The sequence below is a fragment of the Leopardus geoffroyi genome, chromosome X, assembly GCF_018350155.1.
Source record: "Leopardus geoffroyi isolate Oge1 chromosome X, O.geoffroyi_Oge1_pat1.0, whole genome shotgun sequence".
NCBI classification, from domain to species: domain Eukaryota; kingdom Metazoa; phylum Chordata; class Mammalia; order Carnivora; family Felidae; genus Leopardus; species Leopardus geoffroyi.
In genome coordinates, this window is record NC_059343.1 from 107,945,287 (window position 1) to 107,967,323 (window position 22,037).

The following is a 22,037-nucleotide window of genomic DNA, read 5'->3' on the forward strand; positions in this document are numbered from 1 at the left end:
AGGCAGAGAGACATGGTCCAACTTCTGGCTTCTGGCTTCTGGTCAGTGAGATAAGAGGTGTGAGTAGGTCATATAATGTCCAGTTGATTGGCCACCTGCGGGGAGATGGAGCAGGATTGCTGATGATTGACATGAGATGGCATAGTAGGGACTTTTCTCTGCTTCTTCAACCTAAGAGCCGTCTGCATCGGAATCTCTGGAGACTGAAGCTGGGACTTCCTTCCTCCCTAGGGGCCAGCAGGGGCTGCGATTGCTGTAAGAGCAGGTCACGTGGCGGGGCTTCCTGTATGCTGCCGCTGCCGGGTGTCCATGGCCCGCACCCCCAAGCTGCCACTGCAGCAGAGTGGCGGCCAGAGGCTCGGTCCATGCTGTGCTCCCTGGACGGTGTTAGCGAGGCTGAGCAAGAGGCCTCGGTGTCTCGACACCTAAGATTGCAAGGACGGAGCGTCACCAGGTCGGAGGACCATGTTGCGCCGCAAACCCTCCAACGCCAGCGATAAGGAGCCCACTCAGAAGAGAAAGGTGAGGAGCATCTCTGAGAACCCACTCCTTCCTTCCCTCTGGTCTCTCAACCCATTCCCTCCAGGAATCTTAGAAGTGGGAAGAGCCAAAGGCCATACGTTGTGTCGGTAGGCAAGGGCCAAAGGGCAGTGGGGCAGGGGCCCAAAGGTTACTAGAGTAGCAGAACTACAGAAGAGACTTTCAAAAGCTAGAGAAGCAAGGTTATAGAATAGACTCTTAGAAGTCTGGAATTCTAGAATTCAACTCCACAACGATGGGATAGAGACCTAAAATTAAAGGTTAGAACCCTAGACCAGAATTCAAGAATCACAAAATATAATTCTCGAGTTGAATCCCAAGATTGTACTTAATTCTCTATCCCCTACGCTGGTCCTGCCACTACTTCTGCCCAAGCGTGGCCTCTCAAGAGCTGCTCAAAGAGCCTTGCTGAGCCACCCGGTTAAAAGCCATGATGCTCCTGGGGCCCCTACCCTGTGGCCATCGCCTGGACTCTGCCCCCTGGGTTCAGTTCTGTTGCAGCTCTCCAGTACCACAAGAGCGGCAGCCAACTAGAGAGTGGGCCCAAGGTGATTTCTATACTCAAGAAAAGGGTTTCCAAAGCTGAAGTAGAATGCACAGGGTGTACAGCTTCTTCCCAGGTGGGGAGAAATTATTTGTGAAGACTGAGAAATGAAGCTGGTGAGATGGGAAGGAGGAAAATTTCAGTGGAGGGATTTTAAAGACCAGGAAGAAAAGCAGGTGCCATGGGCAGCTGAAATATTCCTCTTCCTGGAGCGGAGGCCCAATAGAAGATTACTTGAAGACTGCCAGATCTAGATTTCCCTAAGTTAGATTTGAGGATTTCTAGACTTATTCTTTGATTTGATTATAAGATTTTCCCAGGCAACCAGCAAGTACATCCCACACATCCAGCAGGATCCTAGGACCATCACAAAGCAGGCTTGAACCAGGTCCAAGAGGCCCAGGCCTAGCTCCTAAGCTACACTCTGGGGCCTCCAGGCCCTCACTCTGCCCTGCTGTTTTCTCCTGGAGCTCAGCCCAGGTGCCCTACGGGGGAGCCCCTTGTCAGGGGAGCAGCTCCCAAGCGGAGGCCCAGCCAGCTGAAAGGCTGAGCCCTGGGGCACTGGGGTGTGCCTCCTGCCCCATCTCAGGTCCTGGGGTGGCTGCCACTTCCGGCTGTACACTCCCCACTCCAGATGCTCCTCTAAGGTTGCAGCGGAGGTGGGCACAGGCGGGTAGAGACTCATGAGTCTTCACACAGGCTCTGCCACCACCATCCAAGCCCTGCTTGGCGCTCGGCCCAGCAGGCTTACCATTGGCTGCCACCCCTCAGTGAGCAGGTCCACTTCCCCTTGATCTCTGGTTGATGGGGGTGGGAAGCAGAGACTGCTTTAGACACTGCTGGGCCCCAAACCACAGGGGAGCTGAGCTGGAAGAAAGGGTCTGAGAAAGAGCTGACACTTTGACAGTGGGACCATGTGTACCCCAGAGGCACACAGAAGCCAAAAGTCCCTGTCTTCTTCCATGACTTTCCTTATCCAGATTCTGTTTGGTGACTCGGCCTCTGGGATTCCCACCCCCCCCCCCACCCCAACAGGCTTCTCCCAGGAGAAGCAAGGCCCATGTGGCACTCTGAGGTCCATGTCCTCTAGGGAGGATCATCCAGGCAAATCCCAAACCACCCCTGCCTGAGCCTGGGCCAGCCTCCAGAGCCACTCTCCAAGCCCTGTACTGTGGAAATGCCCTTAGCTTCCAGAAGGTAGGGACAGCATCTTCCCCAGGCCTGGAGGTAGCAGCACAGCTCTAGGGCTATGACCTTGGGCAAGTTCCTTCTTCTCAATGGCTGAGGTTGATGTGTTGGAGGGAAAACCACAAAGACAAATGAGGCTTCTCTCTCCTGCCCCTGCTCCTCATCCCAGGCCTGCCAAAAAAGAATGTGCTGGGCAGGGGGCAAGAAAGTGGGGTTGAAATCCTACAGGTTCTAGGTGTAGGACCTTGGACAGTTCATTGACCTTCTCTGGGCCTTGGTTCCTTCATTTTGGAAAAGGGGGATAGTTCTTGATCTGCGCATCTCAGGAGGTTGTATAGATCACCTGGAACAATCAGTGTGAGAGTGCTCTGTTACGTGCATGCATGTGCACACAAGAGGGTGCGTGCTGTAGGCATGGGTGGGCATGGGGAGCATGCTGCAAAGAAGACAGCCTCAGTCCTAGCCCTGAAGTGGAGGCAACAAGACTTGAAAGCACTAAGAGCCTGCACCAAGGGAGGACTCACATCAGGTGCCAGGTGCTGCACGTGCACCCATATCTTAGCTTGTTTGCTTCGCATGTCAGCCTTGTGACATAGGAGCAGATCTTGTCTTTATCTTTGTTTTATGCCCAAGTCTCAGAGAGGTGAAGTGACTTACCCGAGTGCACACAGACAGGAAGCTGCAGAGCAGGGATCCAAGCCAAAATTTGTCAGTCTCCAGAGTCTTAACCCCTTCTTTTTACACCCTCGTGTCCCCCTACTGATCCCAAAAGCACTAGGAAAATCTGATAAGCATAAAAGGCCCAGCCCGCCAGTAGGAAAGCATACCTCTACATGACACCCTCACCAGCACACACTTTGTATTTCCAGTGCTTTCTCATTGCCCATAGGCTAACTAACACCCAAGTTCCTTGGCATGGCTGGCAAGGGCCTTCCATGACCTTTTCTGCTCCACCTCCCACCATACCCACTATACTCAGAATGTTTCTAACTCTCATTCTTGCTTAAACTTTTCCCGGATCCTCCTGGAGAAATCCTGGCTTCCCTGCATGGAGCAACTTAAATGTGCCTCCTTCTCCATGAAGCCCTCCCAAGCCCTTCCTCCTCCATGCTTCCACCCGCTCTCCTGGAAGCTCCCTCCGAACACTGCCCACAGTTGCCATTACACTCAATCCATTCCTGTACTGGGAGGCAACTCCGTAAGCTCTGAGCACAGCAACACACACAGGCTTCCAGAGTTGCAGACCTGAGTTCAAACTCCTGCTCTTGCTGCTGCCAGTTGTGTGACTCTACCTAGGACACTTCATTTCCCTGAGTCTCAGTTTCCTCAGCTGGGCAATAGGGACATAAGACAGGACCGTGGTGAGGCTGGAGTGAGCTGGTATGCACGAAGTGCTTGGCAGGGTACAGGGTACCTGGGAGGTACTTAAGCCCTTTCTTACTGGACGCCCACATATGCACAGGTCAGTGCCTAGGGGGTGCTGGGTATATGGCTGGTACAATGAAGGAGCTGAGAGGGTGGTTGCAGAGACACCCAGGGAAAGCCAAGCTTCCTTAAGAAGTAGGGGAAGAAGATGCCAATGGGGAACAGTGTGAGGCTCTGAGGGGCTGAGCAGGGGAGCCTTCCTACAGGGAGCAGCATCTTTGAAACTGGAATTGAAAAGCCTTTCTATGGATGTATAATATTCATTCAAAGAAGTGCATAAATTATAAGTGTTCCACACAATGAATTTCTATAAGGCAAACATTCCCTCACAGGCAGCACCCAAATCAAGAAGCAAAGCACTTTCGGGGTGCCCAGCTGGTTCAGTTGGCAGAGCATGCAACTCTTGATCTTGGGGTCATGAGTTCAAGCCCCATATTGGACATAGAGCTTACTTTAAAAAAAAAAAAAAAAAAAAGCACTTCCAACATTCCAGGAACTTCCTTTATGCCCCTGATTGTCACTACATGCTCTCTTTTCCTAAGGATCACCATTATCCTGGCTTCCAACAGCATAGCTTAGTGTTGCCAGGTTTTGAAATTTCTATATGACGAACTGTGTAATGTACTCTGTGGCTGACCCCTTCTGCTCAACAGCGTATCTGTGAGATTCATCCATATGTTGGGGAGAGCTCATTGCTATGTACTATTCCCTTCCATGACTCTGTTACAATCCCTGTATCCATTCTATAGTTGATGGGCATGTGGGTTGTTTCCAGTTCCATTGGATTGTGAAGGAGGGGAGAAACTATGGCTGACAGAGAAGGATGGAGTTTTCCAGGTGGGGCATGCCCTGGGTGAAAGTACGGAGGGGGTCAGAGGAAAGGCTAAGCACACATGGACATTTGCTGAGGGACTGCTGTGTCAGCGCCTTCTATTCTCACAGTCACCAACGAGGTAGGTGCTCTTGTCTTCATTTTACCCACAAGGAAATGGAAACCCAGAGAAGTTGAACTCTTTTAGCTTTGCACAGCTGGTCAATGGCAGAATCAAGATGTGATCACTTGTGAGCTGACAGAGACTAAGGATCGGGGAGGTTAAATAACTCACTGAAGGTCACACACCCCCAGAGTTGAACTCACCAACATCTGATGCCAGAAAAGTAGCTCTTTCCAAGAGGCCCACATACTCCTCTTGGGCATGGAAAAGGGGCCAACAGTGTATGGTACTACCTCCTGCCCTGGGCAGGACCCCCCCAGGAAGGTCTCACCCCTTCACCTGGAAGCCAGGTGGAAAATCCAAAGGGGCTCAAGGGTTTCAACCCATACATGGGTGGGGGGATCATTTCAGAGTCACCAAAAGGCTTTCAAATATTTGTGGTTGTCCCTCAGGTTGGAGGTAGGCTGGGCCAAAGGCTGCCCTGGCTGGCCCCCACCCCTAGTCACCTGAAGAACATGTTTAGTTTTTTCCCTGTCCCTGGGTTGAGGAGTGGCCAGCAGGCCCAAGTCCCAGCACCACCCCTACGGCCATGTTGGATGGTTTTCCTCCCATTTTGAGCTAAAGCTGGGACAGAGGGGCCCTGACATAAGGTCTTGGGGGCCAAAGGCCCTCCTCCCAGCCCCCAGCTTGCAGATTAATGACAGGAAAAGGAAAGAACTGCGGCCTGGTGGTGAGTTTACTCTCCCCAACAAAGCCCACTTCCGGCCCCGTGCCTGCCCTCCTGCGTGCTTTCCTAGGCTTGCCAGTCCCTGGGGCTTCTAGGGCAACTCTCAGCCTCCTGGTCTGCAGACAAGCTAAAGAGCAGTGAAGGGAAGGCCATAATGGTCCCATCGGTCTATAAATAGCAGCCCAGCCTGCCCTCCTTGGGCCCAGGCCAGCCTGGTGCCCACCCTATCTCTGTTCCCTCTTTTCCAGGCAATAAGAGGAGGAAGTTATCCAGGCAGCTGCATCCTAGCCATTCAAGAGAAGGAAATAAACAAAAGGTGGAGGAGAGAAGGGGGAAAAAAGGGGGGAAAAAGAGGAAAGAATAGTGGGTGGGGAACACCAAGGAAGGAGGATGAAGGAGACGCATGGGAACCACAACAGTCACCCCGTGGTCATGCTTTCCCCTCCCCATGCCCACTCGCGCCCCCCTTTTCCATCTCTCCAGTGTAGCACAGAAGAGGCTTTCTGACTGAGGCTGTAGGTGCTTCATTCGGGCAGCCCTCATGGTGGTAGTGTCTGCTTGGCATGACTGCTGACCTAGTTTCTGGTCAGCTAGTTGGCTGCAACCTCTAGGAAGGTGTGGCCCCTGACCCTGATTGCCTATTTGCCTTTGGTCAAGACCCACCAAGAGAACTAAAATCCCCAGGAGTCCTTGCTGTAGTCCCCAGGAGTAGGGGCCAATTGTGTGTGTGTTGGGGTCAGGTGATACTGCCCCTGTCCTGGGGGGGATTGTCACTGGACCCCCCTTTCATAGGAAAGAGGATGTGAAACTTTCAGCTTTGTGTGGGTTTGGGGCTTCGGTTCCTCAAGCCCTTATCTCTGGTGTCTGCAGTATATCCCGCTCTATCTGTCTGGCCATCTGTGAACCCTGGTTCCTGTGTGTATCTCTGGTCTTGACTGTTGATCTTGATTCAGGCTCAGCCTCCACTTCTTGTCTTTAAAGCCTGACTCTTTAGCTGCCTGGCCCTGGTTTCTGGCTGCCATCTTGCCATGCTCATGCATATACAGTTAAGAACGCTCATTTCCTGAAAACAACCTCATCAGTGCAAACCACTGGCAGGGTTTAAAAGTCCAAGCACTGGAGCCAGCCCATCATGTTAGTGGGCTAGTATGCCGAGATGAAGAAAGAAAATGGCTGCTTTTTTTTCACTAAATTAACCTCAATAGTTCATGTCCCAAATCTGCTGGCACCTTCTACTGAGGGTTTCCAGAAAGTATAATGCCAGGCCTAACTGATTCCTGGGGTGTGACTGCCTTGCTCTTCCGAGGACACAGATTCATCAGGCTGGAGACATCAATTGTGCCACTATCACTGTGACAGGGACACCATGCTTGAATCAGATCCAGGGCAAAGAGGCCGCTGTGGTGTTGGGGAAGGTTTTCTCTGTTATGTAAAGGTGATGCTATGGTCGTGCTGAGGTATGTCTCTAGTAGGAGATATGCTTTTGCCCAGACTCATTTAGTATTTCACTGCAAAATTCTGGAGCCCGAACTTCAGGTACCGGTGGAAATGTGGGCTTTGTCTGAGGCCTGGCTGAGGTCACAGGCTCCTGAGGTCTGGAGCTTGCCCTGGGGCCAGCATTCAAGGCTATTCTTGGCTGAAGAGCAGCAAGCAGCCAGGTACCTCCAAGTACATCTGGATGCTGCACCTCATTAGCTCCAGGTCCTCAGGGCACACGTGGGCGCTCCTAGCCCTGGGCTACGTGCGGTGCGTGTGTCAGTAGCAGGGGACAGTTCCTCGCTCCTCATTCCGCCAGCCTTTTTCCAGCCACTCATGGCGGCTCCTCTGCCTCTTCCAGCTCTCACTCCAGCGCTCCAGCAGCTTCAAGGATTTTGCCAAATCCAAACCCAGCTCCCCCGTGGTGAGCGAGAAGGAATTTAACCTGGATGATAATGTGAGTTGCTGAGGCTCCTCCTCCGGGGATCTGGCTGCAGGCCCCGGGTGGGGGGATGGCAGGGTGGGGGAAGAGGAGATTTTCAGACTGTTGAGGAAAGCCTGCTTAAATACAGAAGGCCCGCCCTCCCACCCACCGAAATTCTGGGCCCCAAGAACTCAGCCTCGTTCTTTTCAATCGCAAATTACAGTGGATCCTAGAACCATTCGGGTTTGAATGGCGCAGGTACACTTGCAGGCGGATTTTTTTCGATAAACCCAGGACAGTACTGCAAATGTATTTTCTCCTCCTTGTAATTTTCTTAATACCATTTTCTTTTCGCTAGCTTACTTTATTGTAAAAATACAGTATGTAGTACGTATACATACAAAATATGTGTTAATCAACTGTTTATGTTATGGGAAAGTCTTGTGGTCAACAGTAGGCTATTAGTAGTTAAGTTTTGGGAGAGTCAGATGTTATACGTGGATTTTCACCTGCAGGCAGCGGGGGTGGGATTTGACGCCCCTAACCCCCACGTTGTTTAAGGGTCAACTGTAATTATCAAATTAACTACAGATTAATAGGGCTGATCAGGTACAGGACTAGGAGGGAAGGGGATGGGGTCCTCTAACTTCCACCCCCTAATCCTCTGCCAGGACCTGAGGGCCTCCTTCTGCCCTCAGATCCTGGACCCAGGATCACCAGTGTCCCTGAACCTCCTCCTTTGTTGTCACAGATTCCAGAAGATGACTCAGGTGTCCCTATCCCAGAAGATGCCGGGAAGAGTGGCAAAAAGCTGGGGAAGAAGTGGAGGGCCGTGATTTCCCGAACCATGAACAGGAAGATGGGCAAGATGATGGTGAAGGCCCTGTCAGAAGAGATGGTGAGGCCTGTGGTCCGGGGGAGCAGAGGGGGATGGGGAGGACGGGCACTGCTCTGGCAGGGTGTGAGCATGACCACCTTGACAGCCACTGCTCAGGTGCCGTGCCTGAAGGCCTGACTCAGTACCAGAAGGAAGGTCATACAGAGGAGAGCTCACTCAGCCGTGGACCTGGCAGCAAGGCATAGTCCTGAGGGAGCAGGGGTAGGGTCTGAGGATGGATGGGAGTCTGGGTATCAGAAACTACTGGGAAAGGCAGCCCTAAGGAGGGGGGCCGCTAACAGGGAAATGAGACTGCCTGAAGCAAATTCATCCACCTCAACATCTCACTTGGAACCAGCGTCTGGGATTGGGAAGACTTGATTCGAAGAGGGGCCCCTGTGAGGGAAAATAGAGAAGGCTGGCTCCAGCCCAGGGAGAAAGGGTAGGACAGACAGCTGAGGGGCCAGCACATGTCAGGAGCTGCGGTCACACAGTGGGTGTGCTGAGCTCAGGGCTCTTACAGAAGGTGCCCGGCCATGGTGTGCTCTATTCCGCTCGCACTGGCTCGTGCCGGCTGGGGCCAGCAACTGGCCAAATTTTCGGGAATTTTGTGAGTCAGATGTGAAACCCAAACACTGCTGAAAATGAGATTATATGAGTTTAGAATTAAACAAATATTACAAATAAGGAGACGACCGTCAATCTTCAGAACTCATAATTTCCCGACTCTTCTACTCTCTCTTACTATTCTCTAAGTTCTTGAGGGTGTTTGCATCTACAGTCTCTGTGTGGTGGCATTAGCCTCTCTGGTGTGCTGCTCGGTCAGTGACTTCGTACCGGTGCCTTGACGTCGGCTGCCGCGGGGAGGATTCCCGACACAGGAATTGGCAACTGCTACGAATCGGGGCTTTTATTCCTAGGGAGCCGGTTGTGAAACGGCCACCACCACACTGAGGTGTGGTGAAGTGGAGGAGCTGGAGTCACTCCAACTTGTTGTGGGTTCCTGTGTGGCCTTGGGGACGCTCCTCCCTTACTCCTCCTCTGTAAACTTGGGAGGGTCATCGCACTACCTTTTGGTGTCACCGTGAGGATGAGATGAAATGGCGGGCAGGGCTGGCACAGAGGAGCCCAGCGGAAAGCAGCTCCTCTCCAGCACCGTGGTCTGCTGGACTTTGCCCTAGCAGCAGCGCTCAGCGCAGGCTCGGGCACCGAAGCCCTTCCCGCGTGTACGTTGGCACTTGAGGCTGACCGAGCACATTCACGTGAATGTGCAGAGTCCAGCAGACCACGGTGCCGGAGAGGCTCCTCATTCCATGAGGGAGGCAGGGCAAGGACTGTCCTTCCCACTTCACGGAAGCGGAAACTTGGCCTCAGAGATGCCAGGCAGCCTATAAGCGACAGAGCCCACGCTCGAGCGAGGCCCCACTTCTCCACGGAGCCCAGGCCCGTTTCCTCTGCACCCGGAGCTGCCCTGTGTGCATCCCAGTCAAGGCCTCTCAGGGCTCCCTGCCTCCCCTCCCCTGCAGGGAGACACTCTGGAGGAGGGCTCAGCCTCTCCGACTTCGCCAGACTGCAGCCTGGACAGCCCCAGCCCTGAGAAGATGGCACTGGCCTTTTCTGAGCAGGAGCAGGAGCTTCCGGCACTTAGCCGCCAGGCATCCACAGGTGAGTAGGGGCCAGAAGGGAACATCTGCTGAGTCTGGAGAAAAGGACTGGGTTAGGGCAATGCAGGTGGCTGTCTGGGAGGCAGGTGAGAGAAAGGAAACTTCACAGTTTACCTGCTGGGAACTTTCTGAGCCCTCTCACGTTAAATTTTCACAACAACCTCATGGTGCCAGTACTATCATCCCCACTATATTGATGTGAAAACTGAGGCCCAGAAAGGTTTTCACTTGCCCAAGGTGACCCAGTCTTGAGCTCAGGTCTGCCTAGAGGAGCTGCCACTTGCTGTCTCCAGGCCCTGGAGGGGCCCAGGGTCAGAGGAAGAGCCCCATTGCCCTCTTGGACTAGTCCACCCCCACCCTCCCAAGGGGAGGTAGAGGCTACAGCGCCTGGGCCTCTGACGTCCCAGGCTGGGGGTGGGGGTAAAGGGTCTCCACCTGGGAAGACAGCCTCTTGGACTGCAGCCCTTGGTTTGCTGGGCTCAGGGCGCCACTTGGCATGTTCTAGATATCTATGGGGTTGGACAGCCCCTCCTGGAGGAGGGGCTGCAGACTCTGGGCCGCGGACCCACAGAGCCACTGTCCTCACTCCTCAGGCTAGTTCTAAGTTCTATGCTCTTTCTCTGACTCCACAGACACCTCCCTGCCCCCACCAAAAGCCACTTATAATGCCCTCCATCCCTCCCCTCCCAGAGAGAAAGAGCCTGTCTGAGTTTCCATGTGATGTTATAACCAGACAGTCTTATTAAGTAGAGAAAGTAAAATATTAGTTTAGGGTGTGGTTTCTCAGGTGCAAGGTGGCTTCCAGGAGCACTAGAGTAGGAGTCAGGAGACTCGGAGTCTAATGGCCCCAGTGCTACCAATTGTAAGTTGAGAGACCTTGAGCTGTCAATTGTCCTGTCTGGCCTCAGTTTTCCTCTTCTGTTCATTGGGGTGTTGGCCCAGTCGGTCTCTAGAGGTCCTTCCAAATTGCTCATTCTTTAGTCCATGAGCCATTTCTCCTTCTGTGGTCAACCATTTTCATGCCTGTGGTCCCAAAGGTAAAGCTGTGCTCCTGCAGGGTGGTAGAGGAGGTGGGTCAGAATCCCTTCTGCAGTGTGAGACTTGCCGGAGAGCAGCATTCTTCCCCAGCGTGAATCCTAGGGATTTCCAGCCACAGCCCCTGGAAGGTACCTCCCAGGTACTGCCCCAGCTGTCTTAGGACAAAGGTGACCCTCCTCCCTGCCCCATATCCTGCAGGCAGTGAGCTCTGCAGCCCCAGCCCAGGCTCTGGCAGCTTCGGAGAGGAACCACCTGCCCCACAGTACACAGGGCCCTTCTGTGGCAGGGCACGAGTCCACACCGACTTCACTCCCAGCCCCTATGACCATGACTCGCTGAAACTGCAGGTAAGGTTGGCATGTAGGCCTCTCCTGAGCCGGGAAGGCTGTGCTCATAAAGGAGCCTTCTTTGAGCCAGGGTACAAGTGTCCCTGGAGGCCAAGGGAATACCCCTCCCCTCTCCCCTGCTCCACTGTGCTCTCCTGTCCTCCCAACAGAAAGGAGATGTGATCCAGATCATTGAAAAGCCACCTGTGGGCACATGGCTGGGCCTGCTCAATGGCAGGCTGGGATCTTTCAAGTTCATCTATGTGGATGTGCTGCCTGAGGAGGCTGCAGGACCTGCCCGCCCCACCCGCCGACAAAGCAAGGGCAAGAGGCCCAAGCCCAAGACTCTGCATGAGCTGCTGGAGCGCATAGGCCTGGAGGTTTGAGCTGGGACCTGCACTCTAAGATCAAGGGAGGCACACTTGGCCCAGAAATGGAGGCTAGGGCATGTTCAGCTATGTGGGAAGGGGAGGATCCTGAGCGGGGGTGGCTTGTAAGTGGCCACACTGGTGGTCTGCCTCTGCCCACAGGAGCACACGTCCACCCTGCTGCTCAATGGCTACCAGACACTGGAGGACTTCAAAGAGCTGCGGGAAACACACCTCAATGAGCTGAACATCATGGACCCACAGCACCGGGCCAAGCTGCTCACGGCCGCCGAGCTGCTGCTGGACTACGACAGTGAGTGGGTTTAGGAGCTGGGTGTGGGGGTGCCTGCAGGTATTCCAGGGAGGGGAGGCCTGCCCTGGCCCTGCCCTCTGAGCACACTCAGCCCCAGGACCCCTCTGCAATGGGAAGGCACTTTCCACGCTCCAATTCCAGTCTCAGGCAAAGTTTGGCAACAGAGAGGTCTTAGGGATGATGGGGTCCAACTCCCTTTGGGGTCAAAGGGAGACTTAAGGCCAGAGAAGGTAAGGTATGTACTCAAGGCCTCAAAGCTGGGCAATAACAGAACCAGGAACAAGTGCAGCTTTCCCAGCTGCTAGCTGGGTGCTGAAGAAGTTTGAGCTCCTGGGCTGGGTTGCTGCCTTGGAAACCACTCCCACATGGTTCTAAGCCAGAAAGGGTGAGCAGGGTAGGGATGGTGGTGGGTGCCCAGAGGGAGAGACTGCCTATGGTAGACTTCCCAGAGTCCCTACCCCACACACAAGGGGCCCTGGGACTTTGGAAATCCCTCCCAGCTAAGGCGTAAGCACCCCCACATTCCATCTCCTTCCTTTGCCCCGGCAGCCGGCAGCGAGGAGGCGGAAGAGGGCACCGAAAGCAGCCAGGAGCCAGCGGCAAACACAGTGTCCGAACCCAAGGTGGACATTCCTCGAGACTCTGGCTGCTTCGAGGGCTCAGAGAGCGGGCGTGATGAGACGGAGCTGGCGGGCCCTGAGGAGCAGCTGCAGGGCCTCTCCCTGGCCGGGGCGCCTTGAGGCAGAGGCGGCGGCACAGGCCGAGGCTGGGCCCCAGCGGCAAACACTGGGGATGGGCCCGGCCTCCCACAGAGGCCCAGACCCCAGAGGACTGGTGCCGAGTCCGGCCCTGCTCCCCTAGCGGTGCCCAGGGCTGCGGAGGCCGGCCAAGGCTCTCCCTGTAGGCTTGGCTGGAGTGGATGCGGAGCCACCCAAGGGCATGTCCCACCCACCCAGTCCCCTCCCTCCACCAGCTACTGACAGCACAGAACTTCCAGGCACTGCCTGCTCCCAGTCACAGCAAGTGGGACACTGCGGGGCCATCCTACCCATGTCCCTCACCACCGAGGCCCCCAAACCCTCCTCACCCTCACACCACTTTCCCCTGTCACACTGCTCCTGAAAAGGGGGCCAAGTCAATGTTTCAGGTACGTTTCAAAACCCTAGGGAGGCTGGCCATTTGAAAGGACCCTAACTCATCATGGGTCCATACAGACTTCCCCGAACAAGGCTTGAAGAAAGCCACATGGACCTTCCCCACATTCCTTCTCCTTAACTTTTTGAGAAGTCTGGCCACTAAATCGCCATCTGACTTAAACCAAGTGCTTTCCCCAATCAAGGTCTAGGACTGGTGAGGATTAGAGTGGATACTGCTGAGGACCTTGCCAGCTCTGACATTCTGTGACGTTAAAAGTATGCTCTCCTGTCACCTGTGGCTGAGGACACCAGTGGGGTTTACTGAGGGAGCTGAAGGGACTTTGGGCTCCCAAATGAAACGGCTCCTCCTGCTCATTCGTTCCAAACCTCCCCACGTGACTCAAGCCAAGATACAACTTCCCCCAGCTTAAAACAATATGACCCTCCCTTTCTACTCCTGGCACCATCCAATGACACTTCCCCTGAAGGCCAATGGCAGATAGATCTGACTTCCAAGGACAGAACTGCCCCTCTGAAGCCAGATGCAAGTCTGGACTCAGACTCGGCCCCCTGTAAGGGTTCTTAGAAACAAAGAAAGCATGAAGCTTGACACTGGGGAGTCCACTACCCCCAACTTTGCTTTCCAAGAGGTTTTGATGTACAGTTCTAGAACAGGAGGAAGCTTATCTGTCGGTGGGGGCCCTCCCTTGATGTCAATACCAAGTCTGTGCCCTGAATTCCCAGAGTAAACCTTCCCCAGGGTCCAACTGGCCTGGGGACAGGGCCCACTACATCTAGGACGGCCTGCTTCGTGAACACACTTCTCGACCTACTATGAAGAATTTTGGTAAAAGCTACCTTGGGGAAAAGGTTTGGGTGTAAATATGAGGGGATGGAGGCGGATAAGTTGGCAGCAATAAACATAGGTAGAACTAATTACAGTCTCCAGTTATCTTTCCTATGCAGAGAGGGTTGGAGGAAGGTCACACCCGTATCCTTTGAAGCTGGGCTCAGCAAAATGACCTCCAATGACCTTTCAGGATCATCTGTCCCTACCCTGAAGATGCTCACTGCCCTTGATCCTGCCAACCTAACACTCCAGTTTGAAGCACTAACTGGCTCTGCCCTCCCTGTTAACCAGCAATCCTCAGAGTACAGGATCCCAGAGCACAGGCCTTGCTGGGGTCTGAGAGTGTGGGTATCTATTTCCCTCTTCCTAGAATGGTTATTTAACAAGAGCCTTGAAGACCTACACCAGTGAGGAAGGGCCCATGCTAGGGGCTGTCCAGGGTCCAAAAGGGAGAAATTTGGATTCCGCAGGGCCTTCCCTCTGAGGCCACCTCTTCTTGGACCCCATCCTGTCCCCACTGAAACTATAGAAACTCCTGGGAGGTGGGACAGAGACGAAAAACTCCCTCTGTTTCTGCCTGCACGAACTGCACTAGGGATGGCAGACTGCGGTAAGAGCTGCCGCCAGAGTGAACACAAGGCTGCTCTGCTTCCAGGCTTTGTTCTCAGCTGTGCTCACACCACTGCCCTTAGTGGCTGTGGGCCACAGGCAGCTGCAACCATTATCCTCACCAGAAAAACCAGGAGAAGCTCAAACAGCCTCTAAGCTCCAATGGTACCGTGTACTTGCTGCCATTTAGTAGGCACCAACTACGGTACCAGAAACCAAGCACTTGGCCTTTATTCTCTCAGATAATCAATCTCCGAAGTACCCTGCTCCTGCTTCCCCCCGCCCAGGTACATGCCATCATCTTCCCACTTTACAGAGGAGGAAACCAAAGCTCAGACAGGTTGAAGAAGCTGAGTAGGGAGTCCGACAACCTTTCAGAAGCCTCCTGCCCTCCAAAGGGCAATCTGACCCTCTGTCATGTGCCTTTGACACCCTTTGACCTGGCCATTCCCCTCCTAGGACTTGATCCACAGAAAGAACCACACAAGTGCACAGATATATGGACAAAGACGCTCATAGCAGCTTTGTCTGCAAGGGTAAGCAATTGGAAGCATCGCAAATGGGGAATTAGTTAGATACGTTATAGTTCGTTCACATAATACTGTGCAGCCATTAATCATGACATGGTAGAAAAATATTTCATAACACAGGGAAAAATCTTTGTGATTTTTTATTGTTTGATTACAAATTTTTAAATTATACAATAATGTACAAACATTCCTGTTGTAAAAGAAGTCTGTGCTGGATCATGGGGGGCGGGGAATGAGTACTAAAACATTATTTATAGGGTGATTCCATTTTTATTTAAGAAAAGGAAAACGTACAAAAGAATAAAGACTAGAAAGATCTGCACCAAATGGTTACCAGTGAGACTAGTGTGGTGGGACTGGGGGAGGGAGGGAGAGAAGTGTCCACTTTGTACATTCTTCTTGTGTTTGGATTTTAAAAGTATCTATTATTTTATGTCTATTTAAAAAGGAACAATATTTTAAGTTTTGAAAAAAAAACTAAATAAATAGGCCCCAACCGCTGGCCTCCAATGTGGAGCAGTAGCAAAGTCATTCTCCTGCTGTCTTTTGGAACAGGCTTCTGGAAAGGTGGGGAGTGGGGGATGAATAACGCACAAAGTACTTAAAATCCACACAAACTGAGGGGACCTTATCAGAGTAGATTCCGAAACCTTTTAAAATATTCGGGTAGTACCTATCTATTAGGCCTAAGCTGGGGAAAGGAAAATATCAGAAAAAGCAAAATCAGACTGAGAAAGTGTTTTGAACTCCTCCCCACCCTAGGGAGGGGAGTGTGGAGTGTCTCAGAGCTATCAGGCCCCAGTTTTGTCTACAGGCTGGATACAGGCTGATAGCTAAGCAAAGACTCCAATGATCACAAGACTTTGGGATAGGCAGCTGAGGAGGGGCAATGAGGAAATTGTACTCTACAGGCCAGGGCCTGAGGGATAAGAAAGGCAGGGCCAGGTGGGGCTACAGCCCAGGGCCCTAAGTGCCTCCATCAGGCAGGCCTGCCAGAACCTTTTCACCAGCCCATGGACATCTAGAAGATGCTAAGGGCACCCTATCCCAGCAAACCAAGGGCTGCAGTCCAATTGGCTGAGTCTTCTCAGCTAGAGACCCTCTATCCCTTCCCCCAGCCTAGTATTTCAGAAGCCTAGGCTCCCCTTGGGAGGGTGGGGGTGGGCTAGTCCAAGAGGGCAAGGAGGCTCTTCCTCTGACCTTGGGCCCCTCCAGGGCCCGGGGACAGCAAGTGGCAGCTCTCTCGGTCAGGCAAAGCCTAGCAGTTAAGAGTCCGGGCCAACCTGAGTTCAAATCTTGGCTTTGTCACTTAGCTGGGTCACCCTGGATAAGTCACTTAACCTCCTCAAGCCTCATTTTCCAAATCAATAAGGTGCAATAATAGTACTAGCCCCATGGCGTTGTTACAAAGATTGAATGAACTAGTGTATGTAAAATACTTAGTAGAGTGTCCAACACAAAATCAATGCTTAATGAATGACAATATATATCTGATCCCCCAAATTCACATCACTTTGCTACCTCCATTTCCCTCCATTCAAGGCCCATTTCACCTTGAATCCCTAGTTAGTGTAGTGACCAACAACAAAGGCTTTAGAGTTAAACTAAAGAGTCTACAAATCCTGACTCCACCGCTTACTAATTACATGACTTCAGGTGATTATATACATACACATTTCTTTTCTGTAAAATAAGAATAATAACCTATATTGCAATATATAAACACATCGAGCCAACACATTGCACATGCTAAATGTGTGCAATGTTATATGTTAATTATATCTCAATAAAAATTATTTAAAAAATAAAAATTGAATTTAAAAAAGAATAATGATCTAATAATACTTACCTCTTTGGGTTGATAGAGAAATAAATGAGATAATGCATATAAAGTTCCTGGCACATAGTAACAATAAATGGTGGCTTTCTGACTTTTTGTAACCTCCAGGGTACTGAGCTCAAGACTGGGTACAAAAGCCGTGTCAATATGTGTTTGCAGACTAACTGCTATAGCCCACAGACAAACTGATATCCCAGCTCCCAGAGGGTTTTGGGATTCAGGGTAGAGAATGCCAGCTGTGGTGCTAAAAAGCTGGTGATGGAAAGAAAGCCCACCTGAGGAGTGAGGGGAAGCCCTGGATCTGCCCCGTTCACAGTAGGATGATCAGTCCTAAACAACAGACTTACTTTAGGCAACTCCTTTGGACATCCATGGGCTACTAGAAGGAACAGGATAAAGGCTAGATTCAAGAAGAAATAGAGTCCATCCAGTTCCTCCCCAGTTCAGGTTTTGAAGCAACTTCCCCCTCCTTGGCCCATCAGGGAAGCAGCTGGGGGAATCAGCACATCCCATCTGAATGAATCATCCCCCTTCTCACTCGCTGTCCCTATTTCTTTTTTTTTTTTTTTTTTCTCGGAAATATCTTTTATTGTTTGCTCAAATCAGTGTCAAAGCAAGGTCCACACTTGACATTGCATTGCTAATTTTTTTCAATATATGAAGCTTATTGTCAAATTGGTTTCCATACAACACCCAGTGCTCATCCCAAAAGGTGCCCTCCTCAATACCCATCACCCACCCTCCCCTCCCTCCCACCCCCCATCAACCCTCAGTTTGTTCTCAGTTTTTAAGAGTCTCTTATGCTTTGGCTCTTTCCCACTCTAACCTCCTTTTTTTTTCCTTCCCCTTCCCCATGGGTTTCTGTTAAGTTTCTCAGGATCCACATAAGAGTGAAAACATATGGTATCTGTCTTTCTCTGTATGGCTGTCCCTATTTCTAACAAGCTTCATTAGACTTCCCCAGGTACGTTGTGATCAACTCTCCCCAAATACCACAATGAAGGCTGTCAACTCCACAAATTCCCTCTCCTACCCGCCAAACCCTACAGCAGTGTGGTTTGACACAGTCCCCAGCCACAGCTTCCAACTCGCAGTCATAGAGACCTCCACACTCAGGTCTTTTGCATAAGTGGAGGCCATGGTGGGGTCATTAGAGACTAAGGGCATTAAAACAAAAGCTAAAAGAGGGTTTTAAAAGGAAAAAAGGACATTGATCACTGTAGTCTCAGTGAGGTCCAACACCTTCCCCCACCCTGAGTCAGGAAATTCACGATGAGGTATGAAGTTTCCCTGGCTGGGGAAAAGAAAGCCACAATAGAGGCTACCTTGGCTTCTCACACAACATTGGCCACATACTATAGTATTCAGCCAACAACACAATCAAGTGGGAAGGAACTGCCTCCCTTCTAGACTCAGCCAAGACTCTTCCTCCAGGAAGGCCCTAAATAAATGGAATTCTATAGCACTTTATATGTAGGCTTCACATTTTCCTATAACTTCACAGTTACCAATATAGCATTTGTATACCATTGCCTCTGGGACCTGCCAGGGATAGAGACAGAAAGAGCCCAGGGCAATGGCCCTCACAAAGGGACAGCCAAGTTGACTGTGGGAACCAGGCAAAGCAACTTCCTGACTTTCTGTGCTAAAGAAACCCAACCATCAGTTCAACCTAAGTGCAGGGATCTGGAAAAATATTTAAGAGATTTAAGTTTAAAACAAAAATCCACCACCCACCTCCACATCAGCCTGAATATATACAGTCAGACCTCTGTATGCCTAAAATGGAGACATCATTGGTAAAATTAATCCAAAATGGCAAAAAAAAAAAAAAATCCTGAAATCATTGCTGGTTCTTAACTCACAACAGAATGGGGTCAGCAATGCAATTTCTCCTAAAGTCAACCCCACCACACAGTTTTCAACAGGTACTTATTGAATATTAAATAAATAAAGGCTCATTTCACTCAAGTGACACTGGAGTTATTCAAACTCCTTTATCTGTCTGTGCCTGGCTTATGTGGGAAAGCTCTCTGAACTAGGAGTCAAGACATTTGGGTTCTGGTCTGGGCTCTAGCAGTATATAACCTTAGGTAAGTCACAGTATTTAATTTGGTGGGAGAGCAAGAGCAAATGCAAGCACATTCCTTTCAGCAATGCCATTTAACAGAGCCTGGGTTTTATGACAAATAATCACCCTGTGTCTACTTTGGCACACAACTATAACCCTTTAGCCACACTGGAACAACCAGATAGCTGAAGATGGCCAGTGGCTGGCAGAAAAAGCAGACAGAGGAGCTTGAAGAAAGTGAAGGGGCATGGAATATCAAGGGAGGTAATTCTGCACCATGTTCCAGAGTTGTAAAACCACTTCTAAATCAGGGTCCCCTCATTTCCTGGCCTGTGGTGGAGTGTGAGCTCCAAGCTCTCATTTATTAATCAAGTAGAAAACCCCCCAATACCAGAAGAAAAAGAAAGGACTTGGGCAGCCAATTCCCAGAATACAATTGGCAAGAAACGCAAGAGAGAGGGGAGGTGCAAAAAATGTTTGACCTTGTTATTAACAAAAGAAATAGAAATGAAGCGACACTGAGACACCAGTTTACAACTATCAAATTATCAAATGTTTAAATGAGATGTGTTGAAGCAGGCTCTCTGATACACTGCTCACAGGACTAATGGTGACAGCTTTTCTGTAAAGCAATTTGGCCATATTTATCAAGAGCCTTCAAAAGAGCACTCCCTTTGACTCTAGTGATTCCATTTCTAGGAGTCTAAGGAAATGAATCACAGATATACCCATATTTTAAGAAGTTCATCACAACATTATTTACAATAATGTAAAATGAAACTCCTGAATGGCTGACAATAAGGGAAGGGTTATGTATATGTTATGGAATTATTTTCAAAAATTCCTAATGATATGGAAAATGCTAAGTTTAAAAAAAGCAGGATACAAAACTCTATTTATAGTTGAATTCCAGTTATCTTTTAAAATGTACATGCACACTGGGGTGCCTAGCTGGTTCAGTCGGTAGAGCATGCAACTCTTGATTTCAGGGTTGTGAGTTCGAGCCCCATGTTGGGGGTAGAACTTAAGGTATATATATAGATATATCATATATATAGATATCTATATAGATATCATATATATGGATATCTATATCATATATATATACATATATAGGTATATAAGATACATATATATAGAATTTTATATATATATACACACACATACATATGTATGACTAGAAAGAAACACACCAAAACATTAACAGTGATAATTATATCTTTCTTGGTGACGAGTTGATGGATAATTTTTAAAATCTTCTTACTTTCCTATACTTTCCCAATTTTCAACAATGAGCATGTGTTGCTTTTAAAATTAAAAAGCACATTAAGCGTGTGAGGGGAGGAGGATGTTTGTTTATATTCTGAATTTTCCAAATATTTAGAGGTAGAAAGGGACTTTTGAGATAATATAGTGTTTCTCAGCCCTATCAGCCCCAATACTCCCTTGGAAGATACAATATTTTGTGATGCACACTTTGCCACTCTGAAATGATGACTTTCATAGTTAATATAACCAGCTTCTACACATAATTTCCAGAATAGCAATATAATACACTAATTACAATATGAAGGAGAAAAACAGGAAATTTGTTTATAAGATAATATGTATTTCAATATGCAAAACCTGGGCAAGACTATACTAAAAGATATGAAGTAGTCAGAGGTTCCACTTATACATGTAGATCCACTGTGAATGCAATTGCTACAAAGAAAGATAAATACAGGTACGTTGTATTGGCAACTTAAAAATCCATGAATGGCATTGTTGTCAGTGACATGATTTTCAAAAGTCACAACTCTTGGTAAAGTTCTGAACCAAATAAAGTACCCTGTTCCCTCAACTTACAGAATTGTTGCATTCCTGGAAATTCAGTGTATATATTAAAACTGTAAAAACATATTTTGTGTTGATTTGTAAAATAATTAGGCCCAGCTAATTGCACTAGGTTTTCCCACCTACATTGATGTCCTCGAGGACGTTCAAAAGTTTACAGATGCAGATTTCTAGTTCCCATTCCCATTTCGTATTTACCCAAAACATGAAATTCACAATGACTTCCTTTTTTGTGAGTTGGGCTTGCATCCTTTAAAACTAATGATATTCACAGTTTTAGCCTTTGGTACTATTTCTAAAGCCTATTGCCTAAGAATAGCAAGTGATTCCTAGAATGTATTCTTAAAACTGACACAAATGTGTTTGGAATTATTGAAAGCACTGTTCTTCTTTAGTAGCACCAAAGCACAAGAGCAAATTACCACTTTTTAAAAACCATTTACTGTGATCCCTCGGTGATTTTCCCTAGCCTGGCCCCAGCCTCAGGAGTATAAAATGAACAGAGCTGGAAGAAAAGGACTAACAGGACTAGGCCATGGAGGGGGGAGGGGGACTAGGTTGCTAGGTTACCGCTTGAGCCATTCAGAGCAGTCCCAGAGGAGTACCAGACACAGAGGACAGGTCCCTCTCCCTGCCCCACTCAGCTGAGGGCCCTCTCAAAGGAAGGGGGGGGGGGGCACAAAGGTGGGGGAGGGGCTGGTCACTCACACTAGGCACAACAAGTAAAGAAACAGACATCCTTATATTTCTAAAACCATTCAAGTCTCCTTCATTGATTGGCTTCACCCCAAAAAGAAAGATTTCTTTATTAAGAAATACCAGAAAGAGAAAAACCTACCACACATACACATTTGTAGGCTCACACAAAAGTGCAGAGATTTACATATTAAATTGCATTTAAGTTAGAAAATAGATTTAAAAACAAAATACTTTTTTCCCCCAACAAGGTAAAGAGATTTGGTCAGTAGGAAAAGGGGCTGTAGGGGTAAAGGCAGGAAGGTCAGGGCAGGAAGAATGGAATTTAGCTGCTATAGAATTGGAACCCACAACTACCACTGAGGAAAAAAAGCAAGGGGGGAGATGATGTTCTCTGCTAGGGCTAAGAGGACCCCAGAGCCAAATGGACATGGAGAAGTGTTCCCAAATAGCCAAATTCCACCAACCCCCAGAAGGTTTTGGATCTGTGCCAGCCATACTTCTGGGGAAGTGGGGTGCATAGGAAACTTAAGGGATGGAGAGGAAGGGGAGAGGTGGAAAGAATGTCAGCCATTGAAAAGAGTTGAACAATTTAAGGCCTATTCCCCTGGGAAGGACCAATTC

General features: G+C 49.7%; 1 protein-coding gene and 1 long non-coding RNA gene across 2 annotated transcripts; both read left to right on the plus strand.

The window, feature by feature from the left end:
* The first annotated feature begins 273 nt into the window (after positions 1-273).
* On the plus strand, positions 274-13,917 carry SASH3 (SAM and SH3 domain containing 3). The gene is made up of 8 exons (XM_045471224.1): positions 274-522; positions 7,197-7,292; positions 8,011-8,157; positions 9,663-9,801; positions 11,037-11,185; positions 11,335-11,544; positions 11,695-11,845; positions 12,395-13,917. Exons 1-8 carry the CDS (start codon positions 466-468, stop codon positions 12,583-12,585), a joined length of 1,140 nt encoding a protein of 379 aa, XP_045327180.1. The 5' UTR covers positions 274-465; the 3' UTR covers positions 12,586-13,917.
* Positions 13,918-16,468: 2,551 nt separating this feature from the next.
* Positions 16,469-19,852, plus strand: LOC123594494. Its single transcript, XR_006710757.1, has 3 exons — positions 16,469-16,581; positions 17,091-17,092; positions 19,842-19,852. It is a non-coding gene; the product is annotated as an uncharacterized LOC123594494 (long non-coding RNA).
* The last annotated feature ends 2,185 nt before the right edge of the window (positions 19,853-22,037 follow it).